The sequence below is a fragment of the Mus pahari genome, chromosome 8, assembly GCF_900095145.1.
Source record: "Mus pahari chromosome 8, PAHARI_EIJ_v1.1, whole genome shotgun sequence".
NCBI lineage: Eukaryota > Metazoa > Chordata > Mammalia > Rodentia > Muridae > Mus > Mus pahari.
The window spans coordinates 46,914,547-46,928,341 of record NC_034597.1 but is presented as its reverse complement, the minus strand read 5'-3'; the positions used below and the strand labels follow the sequence as shown (position 1 = coordinate 46,928,341).

Below are 13,795 nucleotides of genomic sequence, written 5' to 3'. Positions count from 1 at the left end.
TGGTCATGATCCACCTTGAACTCAGGACCTCTGGAAGAACAGCCAGTGCTCTTAACTGCTGGGCCATCTCCCTAGCCCACCTGCTACATTTTTGAAAGCAAAGAATTGCCTTTTTTTTTTTTTCTGGCCCACTGCTCTAATCCAAAGGTTGGTGCACAGCAAGAGATCAATAAATGCTTATGAAACAATGTAACTAGGGTCCCTTTCCGCCTATAGGATGAAGGGTCACATGGTTCACTGAGGGCTGAGTTCACCCTTCCCCCTGTCCTGTTCTCTGACCCCTCCCTTAGTTCATCCTATTTAGGGTGAGCAGGAGGCAGAAACCAGGTTGCTTTTGTCTAACCTGCTGCAAAATCCCGCTTTCTGCTCTTCCTGGCAATATCTCTTTGCATAGGTTCTAACTCTAAACTATCATGTACACACATACATGATATGTATGTCCCCACTGCAAGACACAGAGTTTTCATTGCAGAAGTCTGTGGGGAACCCACAGCCACCGAAGCAAGGTACTAAAAAAGCAATCAAGCCCTCACACGCCCTGCATCCGCAATTTCTAGGATGTGTGAGATGACAATTCTGTGTGGCCTTTTTCTCCAACACAGCTCAGAAATTCCAGTAGCAAGACCTCAGGCCTCACATAACTGGCTCCAAGCACAGCCAAAAACTCAAGTGGAAGGCAGTCTGGCTTGCTTCTCTCCAAGTACCTTGAGGGCCGGGAGTTCCAGCCACAGGAGACTCAGCGAGTCCCAAGAGCGACTGCTTCAGCAACAGGGCTCCAGGATTCGCCTGAGACCATCCTTGAATTACCCTGTGAAAATAACTTCTCTAAAGGGATCTTATCTGTGTACACTGATTAGAATCTTCCAATGTAGAGCAACAGGATGCTGCTGACCAAGGGCCAAAACTACCTTGGGCTATCATCTTTAGTTCATTTAGTAGCTGTCTAAACCTCTGTACCTGACCAACATCTCTGGAGCTACTGGGAAAAGCTCTTGGAACATGAGATGAACTTAACCGACTGCTAGGTCCACCAATCCTAAAACTAAGAATTTTATAATCTGTAGTAGAAATCTTCCTGCTCTTCTGCAGCCCACCTACCTGATGTAGCCATCCATGTAAATACTTTCTTTTTCAACATTTTTTTTTTTTTAATGTGTGACTTTAACTTCCAGTAACCTCTTTCATGGTAGAATATGTCATTCCAGGGATCCTGGATCCTGGTCTGGGGTCACTCTTGTTTGTCTCAGAATCAACCACCTCTTACTCCATCGGAACAAAAGCTGACCAGGTGGATAGACCGGGTGAAGGGAGACAAGGATTGCAATGAGAGGCTCCAGCTCATGTCTCCATACAGCCATCTCCCCAGCCCCACACAGACATGGTTAGGATGGGGAAATAAAACTATGCTGGAATCTGACACTTTTTTTTTTTTTTTTTTTTTTTTTTTTGGTTTTTCAAGACAGGGTTTCTCTGTATAGCCCTGGCTATCCTGGAATTCACTCTGTAGATCAGGCTGGCCTCGAACTCAGGAATCTGCCTGCCTCTGCCTCCCAAGTGCTGGTATTAAAGGCGTGTGCCACCACTGCCCGGCACTTTTTAGCTCTCAACTTCCTGAGCTGAAGAGTTGCCTACTGTGTTCTCTAAAATGCATGGATCTGCTGAGCATAGTAGTTACTCTCTGTAATCTCAGTAAAACAGGACTGCAGCAAGTTCGAGACCAGCCTGGGCTATATACTGAGTTCCCATGCTAGGTTATCAAATAAATAAACAAATTGCAGATACCTCCCCAAATAAAAACAAAATGCAGATATCTGAGCCCCGAACTTCAAGAACATAACTGAGTAGATGAGAGGTTGCTCAGAAATCTCCATTGAAAACAAAAAACAAAAGAACCAAGCCAAACCAGAGACCTGGGGATATAGCTCAGACGGCAGAGTGAGTGTGTGCCAATCATAAACACAGCCTTGGGTTCTACTCCCAGCAGTGCATAAAATTGGGCATGGTGGCTGACACCTATACTCCCAGTCAGGAGATGGAGAATTAGAAGTTCAAGGTCATACATGTCTTAGATACAATATGAATTCCAGCTCAGCAGACTAAGAAATCCTCCAGACTGACACTCTGTAGCTGCTCAATAAATATATAAATGTATCCCTTGGGCTAGGCTTTGGGGTGTTATAGCCTCCTCCCTCCCACTTCATGCTTTCTTTCTCTGCTTCCTGTGTGGATAAGATGTGACCTCTCTGCCTCTTGACCCTACTGCCATACTTTCCCCACCATTAAGGACATCCAGCCCTCTGAAACCTTAAACCAAAATAAACTCTTTCATCTAAGCTGCTCATAGTATTTCCACAAAATAACAAAAAAGAAACCAATACAAGACAGCAACTCCCCATTGCTGTAGCCCTTCATTCAAATGGAGACTAACCCACCCCATAAGAGGTTGGGGTGGAACCCAGGAATGCTATAAATGACTAATGTGTCCCATGGTCCCCTCCAACATGAAACTGATAGGATAATGACTCTGGATTGGGGATGGTTGGAAGGGATTCTTGGATAGACACATACACGCACACACACACACACACACACACACACACACACACACACACACACTAACGCCCAGTGAGCTGAGCAGTTGATGTCAATTTGGTTTGCAGCAACTTGCGTTCTAGAGGGCAAAGGAAACTGATTGCCAAGCAGCAGTGGGGCGAAGGAAGAGGTCACTTGGATTCCTCAGTCTTCCAATCCTGAGCCAGTTTCTGTGGCTTTCCAGGGACTTCCCAGGGTTATCTGGGAGTCTCCCTGTTTTCCAGTTCAGGAAAAGCCCCAGGGTCATCAGCATTCCATGGGCATGAAGCTCCCCGGAGGCCTGGAGGTGAGGCAACCTTGCCAAAGACCGGCTCACTGATGGCTCAGGTGTGTACACTCTCAAGGTGAATGGAGTCCATCAAGCTGCTTGGACACCACGTCTACCCATGTCTACCAGGCTCCAGGTAAGCAGGTAGCCTGCCTTTCCGTGGCCCATTGCACGTCAGTCTCATAGACGGCCCAGAGAGGTCCCAGAGCAGGCTTCCTGCCTGGATCTACTGATGACAATGGAGGTAGCGTCTATGTAGGAGGCCAGAATGGATACATCTGCAAGGTAAGCCTGGAGCTCATGCCTGTCTTAAGCCCCAAGGAATTCAGAGCTGTCAGGAAAACTGCTTAGCTTCCTGCAGTCTACTACTAATGTACATTGTTTCCAGACTGGCCAAATAAATGTCAAGGGTAGGGGATTCTGTGGGTAGGTCCATGCCAACGCTTCCTTAGCCCCTGTCCCCCCCCCCCGTCACCCCCACTGCAGAGAACGACCCTCAGGGGCCTGAGTCACTGGATCAGCATGGCCAAGTGTGCAGTGGGACAGGAATCCAGTGCACAGCGTGCCACTGTGGAGCTGTGTGATTTTCGGCAAGCCCGTTCCTCTCTTGGAACCTCAGATTCCTCTTTCTCTAAATGCGTGAGAAACTAGACTGGTGTTTTCTCACCTTGACTATAAATCAGAATCATCTGTGGGTGGCAAAAGACACAGGAACCTGAGAACTCAAAGATTCTGAGGCCTCACCCCAAATCTGAGGAACCTGAACCTCCGGGAGAGTAAAGAAGCCTGAGGAGGTCTGGAATCTCCACCTCAGCTCCAGCCAAGGGGCCTCGGGAACCCCTGTGTGCAGCCCCCCTCCCAGGCCCCTCCATCAGGAAGATTCTTAGGATTCATTGTCCAAGCCAGACCCCATCTCCTTCCAACGTCTCAGGCTCCTTGGGCCAAAGCTGGAATAAGTTTACACCACCCCTTTCTCCAAAGAGCTCAGGAGCCCGAGGCACTGGTCAGCGAGCAGTTTATTACCCACCAACCTGTCCAGCCTGCCAGCATCACAGCCTGCGCAACCAGGACATCATCTTCATCCCAGTTAGTTCTGGCCTCCAGCCTCAGGCTCCACCCTCATCCCCTGTCCGCCACACCCCCAGTCCCTTCCAAGGCAGCACCAGACCTGGGGGCCACACCTTAGCTGGGAGAGAAAGGGGAATACAGGAAGATAGAAGCTGGGCAAGGAGAAACTAGAGTTGGCCCCAAGCTTCTGGAGCCAGCACCCCAGTTAAGAGGGCGAGGCAGCAGGGCTTCTGGGACCACTACATGTGGTTCAGGCAGGAGGCTCTTCTCCAGGACGTGCAGGGAAGCCACTCAGGTCTCGGCCAATGATCTCACTCACTGTAAAGGAGGGGCAGTTGAAAGATGGGGCTAAGGCAGATCTTTTCCTTTTTCAGAGACCTCCCCTCCCTTCAATTCCAGGCAGGCCTCCAGCTAGGGCATCTCTGGATTCCTCTTTGGCTGGTCCTCAGTTTCCCCAGTGTCTCATAACAACTGCTTCTAACTAAATTTTGCCTGACTCCATCCCTGCGGGTTCCCAGCCCTGCATCTTAGCCTTCTCCTGCCAGCTTGACCTACATCTGTGGCAGCAGGTCAGACGTAGGTGTGGTCAGTTGGGAGAAAGAGACAAAACCGAGAAGGTCTTCTTCACCAATGTGGACTATAGTCACCAGGGAAAGATAAGGTGAGGGGGAACAACTTAGCCTGGCTTTCCACAAGTTATGTCCCTCCCTGAAACTCACTGCCTGGATCTACAATTCAGGGAACCAGAAGGAATGAATGGTCTTGAAATACTTCTAGGGCTGAAATTCTGTGATTAGGGCAGAGACAGAAAAAAGGCTGGAACAGGTATTTTGTGTGCCCTTCAGAATTAAATTACTAAATTCAGGTGGACACACACACACACACACACACACACACACACACACACATGCCAAGAACTTGCTCCTGAGACCACCGACTAGCCCTGGGAGACTAAGAATGCCAAGTCCCTGACAACCAAGCTCCAGCCTTCAGCAAACATGCAAACTGATCTCTCGCACTCACTCACACTCGCAGCCCCCGGTCCCACACCCACCTTCCTCCAGGGTGATACCCTGGATAGGTACACTGTCTCTGAAGCCGCTGCTGTAGCCACCCCTGGATTTCTCCTGCTCCGAAGCCCCCTCCCCAGGGGTATAGCCTGGCCCCACCTCATTGTAGCCCTCAACGGGTAAGGGGTGGACGGCACTCTGGGGATGGAAGGGGTCTTCGAGTGGTGGGGAGGAAGGCAGTGGCGGCCTAAAGGGGGCCGGAGGGGAAAACGGAAGCCCCAGGGCAAAAGAGGAGCCCTGTCCTCCATACTGATCACCAGGAAAGGGGCGCGGAAGGAAGGAGACTGAAGGTAGGCGGGCACAACCTGTGGTACCCCCAGTCTCAGGGAACATCCGCAGGCCAGATCTATAGGACGGTGGGGGCCCCGTCTGGGGGTACAGAGCGGGTGTGCTATAACCAAAGCCTTCTGACAGATAAGGAGTCTCATAAGCAGGGTCTTCATGGGGATAGGAGGGGTAAGGGGGCCTGGGCGGTGAGAAGTCCACGTCAGGGCCAAAGGGGGGACCCGATGTGGAAGGGAAGCCCCGGAGAGATGAGTCTGGTAGGGGCTCCTCCTTGAAGACCACTAGGAAGATGAGGAGGCAGGAAGGAGGTTGGTGAGGTTCTGGCCACCGATTCATACCTTTCACCCTCCCTCCCACCCTCCCTACACCCACCCCTGAGCCCCTCACATCCGGGTCCACACCCTCTCCCCCCCCACCACAGGCAGTCTCAGAGCGCACCAGGCAGGAACTTGAAACTTTGGGTAGGACTGCGCTTCCTCCGCCCATTGGAAACGTAAAAGTAGACCTGGACTGGCCGGGACACCCTCTTGTTGCTGTACTCGGGGACGGTGAGAGTCAATGTCACCTAGGAGAAGAGAGGATGGGACAGAAGTCCTTGGAGGTCTCACATCACCCCAATCCTTCCATGGACCCAACCCTTAGCTCCTAGTTCCAAGGCTGAAGAGTTAAGCCCGTTGTTGGGAGAAGATCTCCCTACTGGAGCAGCTAGTCCCTCCATGCCAGAAAAGCTACTCTGGATGCCACTTCCTGGTTTCTTCCACCCTTCACCTCACAACCAGTTTGGGTCCTCCCCCCACACACACACACACTGGTACCTCACTGCTCTGCAGCCGGTTCACCGCTGCCTCCTCCTCCCACTGCAGTTTTCCATCTATTGAGGAGATAAAGAGCTTCAGCCCCGCTCTAGGGTCCACCCCTTCCCTGAGTCCTCTGCCCTGTCCCCTCCTGCTGGAGTCAACATCAGACTAAAATGGTTCTTAGCAGGTCTGGCGCACCTAGAGTATACTAGGTGTTTAGCCAATGAAAGAGAAAGGATGGAAGGCAAACCAAAGCAAAGGAACCGCCGGGACATAGAGGGAGTTAGTGTTAGAGGCAGCTCAGGAGACCTCTCACCTGCTCACTCGCACATCCCCTCCTGTGGTCTCAGCAAGAGGATAGTAGGGAGGAATGGTCCCCACCCTGAAGGGAGGCGCTAAGACCAAGGCTAATAGAGTGGAACCTCTGGAGTTTCTCTGACCTGACTCCAGGGTGCTAAACATAGGTCTTGGGGCATGGGCCGTCAGTGAGCAGGGTGGAACGAAGGAGAAGCCTACAGTTTGGTGGCTTGACCCAGACTTCTATTTTTTTTTTTTTTTTTTTTTTTTTGGTTTTTCGAGACAGGGTTTCTCTGTGTAGCCTTGGCTGTCCTGGAACTCACTTTGTAGACCAGGCTGGCCTCGAACTCAGAAATCCGCCTGCCTCTGCCTCCCACGTGCTGGGATTAAAGGCATGCACCACCACGTCCGGCTCTTGACCCAGACTTCTAAGTCTCCCATTTCTCCACCCCTTAGTCTCATCTGTGGGGCACCCCACAGGCTCTCATGATCACAGCTATGCTTTTATCTTAGGACAGGCCCAGGAGAATCTGTGATAGTGTAAGTTCTTTCTTCATATACTTTTATCTTCATGAGAGTAAACCCTCAAAGTCAGTTCCTCTTCAATAAGCAAGATGTGCATTTCTTTTTTTATGATTTATTTATCTTTAGTTTTTATTTCATGTGCATTCATGTTCTGCCTGCATGAGAGTGTCCGATCCCCTGGAATTGGAGTTACAGATAGTAGTGAGCTGCCATGTGGGTGCTGGGAACTGAACCCAGGTCCTCTGGAAGAACAGCCAGCGCTCTAAACCGCCGAGCCATCTCTCCAGCCCAGAGATACGTATTCCTTGCCTTTGCTCACTATCCTTGGAGTTTTAGATTGTGGCCACATCCATCTCCCCCATGAGAAGCTGTACACAAGGAGGAGAGGTAGGTAGAGAAGCTGGGGCTTAACCTGGTAGTTTTGTGGCAGTGTCAGAGTTTCGCCTGCTGGTTGTTAACTCTCCTTCCTTCCTCTCCTCTCTCCAGTAGGTACTCACCAGGGCCCCTCTCAATGAACACCACTTTAGAGTCTGGCAGGAAGTTGGAACCAGTTAACACTAGCTCCTCCCCTCCTCTCACGGAGCAGGCACTGGGGCTGTAGGCCTCCACCTGGGGCAGTTCCTGGGCTGAGCGCTGGGCTGGAAGGTAATAGAAGAAGGAAGCCTGGCTGGACTGAGTGGAGAAAAGACAGCCCTCTCCCACCACAAGCAGGTTAGAGGAGCCCTCCTTTTAGAGGGAAATACAAAAGGTAACCAATAACAACACGAAACCACACAGCCTGTGTAAGGACTCCTGAAGTAGACACAGCACATAGGTACAGGTTCATCCGGCATCCCCAAGACAGAGTCTATAGCAGGGGCAAACTAAAATACCACCTTCGCCTCTCCCTCATCACCGTAGAACAAAAGCTGAGACCGGCTACCCAGGACACACAGAGCACAGGATACTATGTAGCAGAAATAGGTGGCAAACAGACAAAAGAGCTGCAAGACAGAAAGAACTGGCCAGGGCCGGTTTTGCTCACAGCACTCGATGGGCACTGATGCTGCCTGCACAGACACGACCTTCCCGCCGCCCTGAGGCACGTGCACACGGAACACCAGCCGCACACGCGTGTTTTTGCGCCCGATGTCTGTCTCACCCTTCCGGAGCTCAATGTCTGAATTCCGAAGTTTCAGGATTCCAGCACAGTCAATGCTGAAGGCAAAGGAGAGACGGTAAGCATCTCTAACCAAAGCTGGGACAAGGATGCATTTCTCCGGAGGGGAAGTCCCCTTGCCCTCAGTCCTTGGACCATGAGTGTCTAGGCGGGTGGGGTGGGGGGATAGAGCTTAGTGGCAGAGCCCTTGCTGAGCATGTAAAGCCCTAGGTTCAATTCCCAGGACTTTAGGGGTGAGGAAGAGATTCAGGTTGCCTGGGGGCTTACTTGGCAGCCATGTTGTTCTCTGGGAGCAAGGTCATCTCCAACACTTTGGTACCACTGACTACAGCTTCATAGCTGGCTGTAGCCACCATCTTGCCAGTAATACGGTGCACCTGGTAGAAGGCATGGGGCCGCAGGCTCCTCTCATCTGCAGTGCCAATGAACATCTGCAGAGTCAATGGCTTCTCACTGTAGCCTAGGAGCTGACAAAGGGAAACAGAGGCCACCTATTTGAAAGCCCCAGTGTTTTCTAACCTTTATCCATCCTTGCATGTTTCAGTCCAAGGACAGGAATGGTTAAAGATAAAGAATATCCTATAAGGGATTCCCTGTGGGAAACTGGGCATCAGTTGTAGAGAAAATGTGGCCTGGAGTTCACAGTGTTATTCTTGGACAGCCCAAACTGGGCTGGGCAAAGGAGGAAGAGCTTCCAAGAAAGATTAGCCCAACTCAATATAGAGAAAACCTAACTCCCAGTGACCTTTGGCCTCAGCTGAAACCCTCCCCCACATCTGGCAAGTCACCATTTTCCAAAGTAGACTTGAGGCTGTTGTCCCATGGGATAAGGGGGGGAGGAGGGAGAAGGGGAGCAGAAAAGAAGAGTAGAAAGTATATCCGGGTCCTCGCTGTGTATCCTTCCTCCCCCAGCTCCGGTCCCTCCCCTAGGCTGTCTGCAGGGTCACAGCTGAGAGTGTGGGAAAGGGCAGTGCCATGATTCTGTGTACAGAGGAAACCCATTTGCAAGAACCTGGGACAGGAGAAGAGAAGGCACGTGGGGCCTGCCTTCTGCCCTTACCTTCACCACAGGGTGGCCTCCAGGAGCAGCCTTGACAGCCCCCCGGCTGCCCTCAGTCTCATAGTGAGCTCGGTGGTGTGCTCTAGGCTGTACCTCGATCCTCAGCTCCAGCTGCTCATATTGGCTGGGTAAAGGCCAGTCCAGGGGAGGTAGGGCAGAGGTCCTAGACAGAAGAGAACAGGGTTGCCTGGAGCCTCAGATCCATCAGGATCACACTGGGTTTGGGAGGGAGGAGGAAGCACTGATATGGGAGAGATAAGGAACCACAACAAAGTAAATTCTAAAAGTCTAGAAACAAGGGAATTGATAAGGAACGAAGTCCTTTGAAGAGGAGGGTGTGGAAGATGACAACAACCCTGAGAGACTGCCTTCTCCCAAGTTCTGGACACAGGATGTGGAGGCTTTACCAAGGAACGGAGGAACCCACAGGCCATGCTGGTCTCCCACCTGGGAGCTCAGGCACAGTGCAGAAATGCCACTTTAGACCAGAAAAGGCATCAAAGAGACTACGGACAGAACCTATGTAAAACCTAGGGCTGGCTACTCTACTACCAGGCCAACTCCTTCCCACTAGTTGGGGTTAAGTAAGTAGGGTTGCAAAGGCTAAGGGCTGCTTTTCTGGAATCGTACTTACAGATAATCTGCTAGTAAGTCTCAACTGGTAACTGCCTCTGTGTGTGTGTGTGTTTATGCAGGCGCGCCTACATAGCTGATATTTGACAATGTCTTTTAGTTGCTACAAGTAATGCAAAGTGGGGCTACTAGTGGCTAGGAAGTAAAGACCCGGGAGGATGCTGAACCATCAGACAGCACAGCCCTGCACTACAGATTTCCCACCTCAACAGCAGATTTGGAGGTTGAGAAACATTGACCTATTGGAACCCCAGAGGACTCAGCTTGCCCCTAGAAGCTCGTTGGGAAGGAGCCACCTCAGTGCAACACCCTGAGGTCTGAGACTATTGATAGGGCAGGATTCCTTGAGAGCAGAAGGGATGGAAATGCCAAGTTTCAATATAAATTCTTTGACTTGCAAATGTAGGTAACTTTATTCCAATTTGAAGTGATGCTCTTAAGCGCTGGACCTAGAAATTGGCAGTTAGAGGAGGGTCTCTTGTACTGGAGCATCAGCCTGTTCTATCTGTTCTGTCTACACAGCCAGTGGCTAAGGTCAACCTGCCTGTGCGAGGCCAGAGCTGGAGGCGTAAAAAACCCTGAAGTAACTCCATGTTGCCTGTTTCTCTTAGAATACTGAAGGGTGGGGCATGAAGAGGCTTTTCCTAATAGGTTCACAGGAATCAGACATCTACAGCTCAGCCCATTGTCAGACAGCTGGCTTTTTTTTTTTAATTGACTTAAATTGACTTAAAACCAATTTTTAACTTGTCTTTAAACTCATCCTTTGACCGCTAGAACGCGTTGAAGAGCTCAAGAGTACAAGATCTGGCTCTCACCTGAAGATGGGGCTGTGTCCCCCAATCCGGGCCTTGGACCAAGCAAGGGGAGAAGGCACTGCCAGGTAGTCCATGCCGGCCACGTCTTTCCGAAGAGCCCCGGGAGCAGCCACAGAGTCCTCTGTACCGGAGGGTAGCTTCCCATTGCACGAGGGAGGCTCCTCAGACCGAGGCAGGGCCACTGCTTGCTCGCTAGAAGTCCTCCGGGTTTTCTGAGGGATGCTCTCGGTTGGTGGAGCACCCACATAGTCAAAAGGGCCAGGGGAACTAGGGTCCCGGACCAGAGGCAACGGGGGTGGTGGAGGTGGCTCTGGACCTTCTTCCCCAAGGCTGCCTCGGCGGGACAAAGCTGGGGAGGCCGAAGATGGGGTTCCGGAACTGGAATAGCGCCGCTTGCCGCAGGGAGAAGCAGGCCGAGGGGAGGCTGGGACGGGCCCAGGAGCACTGAGGAGTAGCCAGCTATCCTCTGGCGCTCGGCCTCCCGAGCTTGGACCGTATAGGCTCCAGGGATCCTCCGGGGTCCATGGCCTAGGAGAAGCCCGGGGCGAGGGCAGTGGAGAGCTCAAGCCAAAACGGGAGGCTGCTTCATTAAGTTCAGACTCCACCTCGTCGCACGCTGCATACAGGGCTGCCTCGTCCGAGGCGTCAGAGAAGAAGCTCCAGGAAGACAGGCTGCTGCTGCCAGGGCTCGGGCTGAAGAAGGCGCCTCCGCCCTGACCTCCAGCCTCTCGGTAGCCCCCAAAGCCTTCTGGTGGAGGGTAATCTCTAGGAGAGCCGTCCCCCCAAGTTTCAGGAGTGTCCTCTAGCGAGGTCGGCGGGTCAGGCGTGGGAGAGATGGAGGTAATCCGGATGCTGGGACACTCAAGAACACGACCGCCCCCAGCACCCCCTGCATTACCTCCTGGGCCCCCCAGCCTCACCGACCGAGCTGGCTGGCTCTCCCAGGTGCCAGGTGAAGGGGCGGGACGGGGCGGTGGTGAGTGCATCCCTGGCCGAGGGGGTGGGGGTCGGGGAATCCCAATAGGGGCAGCACCATAAGGAAGGGGTTCCCCCAGGGCCAAACGACAGCATGGAGGGGTATCCTCTGAGTCCAGCTCTGTCAAAATGGAAGGGAGGTAGAGGGAGATGGGGAGAGAGAAGCTGGTGAAATGTTTCTCGGATGGTCAGTCCCTGAAGCCTGATATGCTCAGCTAGGAGAGGTTCCCCTAGTCTCGGGACAAAAGCAAAGTTGAACATCACAAGACAGAAAAGAGATACGGGCATGCCAGAACCTCATACTCGGACACCCTGGTCCTGGGCAGGTGGGCTGGGGTGGTTGGGGAATGCTAGAGCCAGGCCTAGAGGTGTGCTTGCCCAGGCTCTGGGCTGGGCTGGGGGCGACTCACACATGAACCCAATTAGCGACGGTTCCCAAACCCCCAAATGGTGCTGGCAGAAACCCCAGTTACCATCGCAACTGTGGCCTGGGGGTGGGAGGGATGGGGGCATGTCTGTGGTGACGAGGGGAGGTGACTCCTCCCTCGTCCCCCCAAAAGGGGGCGGGGGTGTAGTCGAAGGGTGATGCGTGCGGGGCCCAGCCAACGGGGGGGGTGGGGTATGGGGGGGCAGCGGGCAGCGCGGATTCCGTGCAGCGGCGGCCGCCGCCCCCGACTCGTTCCCCGCCATCTGCCTCTCATTGCGGCCAGACAGGGGGAGGGGGAGGGGTGTCCCTGAGCTGCCCGAGGGAGCCCCCAGCCCCAGGCGTCGCGTCTGCAGATCTAGGCCTAGGTCCTAAAGCCTTTAACTCCAGGGCCAAACCTCCCCTTCCCAAGCCGGCACCTCGGGCTCTTGGGGACCGAGGTTCCCTTCCGCACCCCATCCCAGAGACAGTCGGCCTAACCCGCAGGCGGCGCGTAGCCAACAACACCCCCACTCCCACCCCAGTCAGGACCTAAAAAGGAAAAAAATGATGCCATGGCCCCCAGCCTCACTTCCACAGCCTTGGTAGTCCCCCAGCTCCCTTCATCCTCTGACCCACCTCACCCCCCCCACCCCAGGCTCCGGGCCCCCAAACTGGAGATTTCCTGGCTCTTCGGTCACTGGCCAAAAGACCCCTACCCAGCCCCGCACTAACCTTCCCCAGGGCCCCCAGGGCCCAGCGGGGGGGCCTCCTTTTCCTCCCCGAACACCAGCTTAAATTCCAGCTCCTCATCCTCGCAGCTTGCGGCCCCCATGGATCCGGCCGGAGCCCCCAGGTCCCGCCTGGGTGGGAGGGGGAAGCTCTGGACGCTGCTGTAGCTTCACGCGAGGGTAGCTTCCTCCCTCCCTTTCTCTGAGACGCCCCCTCTTCTGTCGCTGCCGCCTCCCTCCTGACGCCCCCTCGTTATTATAGAAACTTTTCCAAACTTTTTTTCTCCCAAACTTCTTCAAAGCGGCCCCCCCAGCCTGCCCCTGATTGGCTACCCGGGATGCACCGGCCCCTCCTCCAGGGATGAGATGGGAAAACCACGCGCCCCTAGTCCCCCCCCCTCCTTCGGTCATCTCTCCAGTCCCACCCCCTCCAAAGAGGGAGAAAAAACTGAATTGGAAAATGGTCCCTTCAAACGCTATAGAACCCTAATGGTACCTATTGGTCCGCAGTTGTGACAATCATTTCCCACCGAGAGCCCAAACCTCAGCCTATTTAGTCCCAGCGTAGGGGGTGGGGAGCTCCAGGTCCCCTCGCCTTAAAGAGGCCATATGTTTGTCACCCGTCCCCCATTGTAGCAGGCCCACGGTACATTCTGAAGAGTAGGATAGCCAAAATCTTCCAAGAAAGGCCACCTCACTGCCCTTTCAATCCAAATCTTGAGTTGAAGAGAGTTCTGGGATTGAGAGAGGCTCTCAGCTGCTCTAAAGAGGAGGCCATTCCTCCACCCTCGCTGAGACCACTCTACCTGGACCTCCAAGGAGCCTTTGCACCACTTAGCCACCACCTCCACCCCCACCCCCACCATCCCCTTAAGATGAAGAACTTTTAGCTGTCCCAGAAGCCTTGCAGACCTTTCGAACCCCAGGAAGCCTTTGAAGGCCCATAGCCCTGCTGGGCGTAGATCCAGGCCAGTCTTTGCTGATACCCTTGTCCCAGCCACCTAGATAGGCCATTAATTAGCCTTGGAGGAGATAGTGGGCTCTCACGTCCCAAAAGCTGCAGCTCTCTGGGCTCTCTGATCCCAAGAGTTCTGCTCCAAGCCATCCTAAATTC

The 13,795-nt window shown here is 53.3% G+C and overlaps 1 protein-coding gene across 1 annotated transcript; it reads right to left on the bottom strand.

The window, feature by feature from the left end:
* Positions 1-3,858: 3,858 nt before the first annotated feature.
* Nfatc4 (nuclear factor of activated T cells 4) lies at positions 3,859-13,026 on the bottom strand. Its single transcript, XM_021204195.2, has 10 exons — positions 12,686-13,026; positions 10,573-11,668; positions 9,122-9,284; positions 8,329-8,528; positions 7,927-8,099; positions 7,400-7,540; positions 6,099-6,154; positions 5,722-5,848; positions 4,983-5,564; positions 3,859-4,246 (listed from the first exon to the last, which is right to left on the bottom strand). Exons 1-10 carry the CDS (start codon positions 12,783-12,785, stop codon positions 4,179-4,181), a joined length of 2,706 nt encoding a protein of 901 aa, XP_021059854.1. The 5' UTR covers positions 12,786-13,026; the 3' UTR covers positions 3,859-4,178.
* Positions 13,027-13,795: the final 769 nt, after the last annotated feature.

Coding starts and splice junctions, on each gene's coding strand:
- Nfatc4 (XM_021204195.2), bottom strand. CDS start 12,785: ATGGGGGCCGCAAGCTGCGAGGATGAGGAGCTGGAATTTAAGCTGGTG. Junction 5,565..5,721: donor AAGTTTCAAGTTCCTGCCTG/GTGCGCTCTGAG, acceptor TCATCTTCCTAG/TGGTCTTCAAGGAGGAGCCC. Junction 4,247..4,982: donor GGGTATCACCCTGGAGGAAG/GTGGGTGTGGGA, acceptor CCTCCTTTACAG/TGAGTGAGATCATTGGCCGA.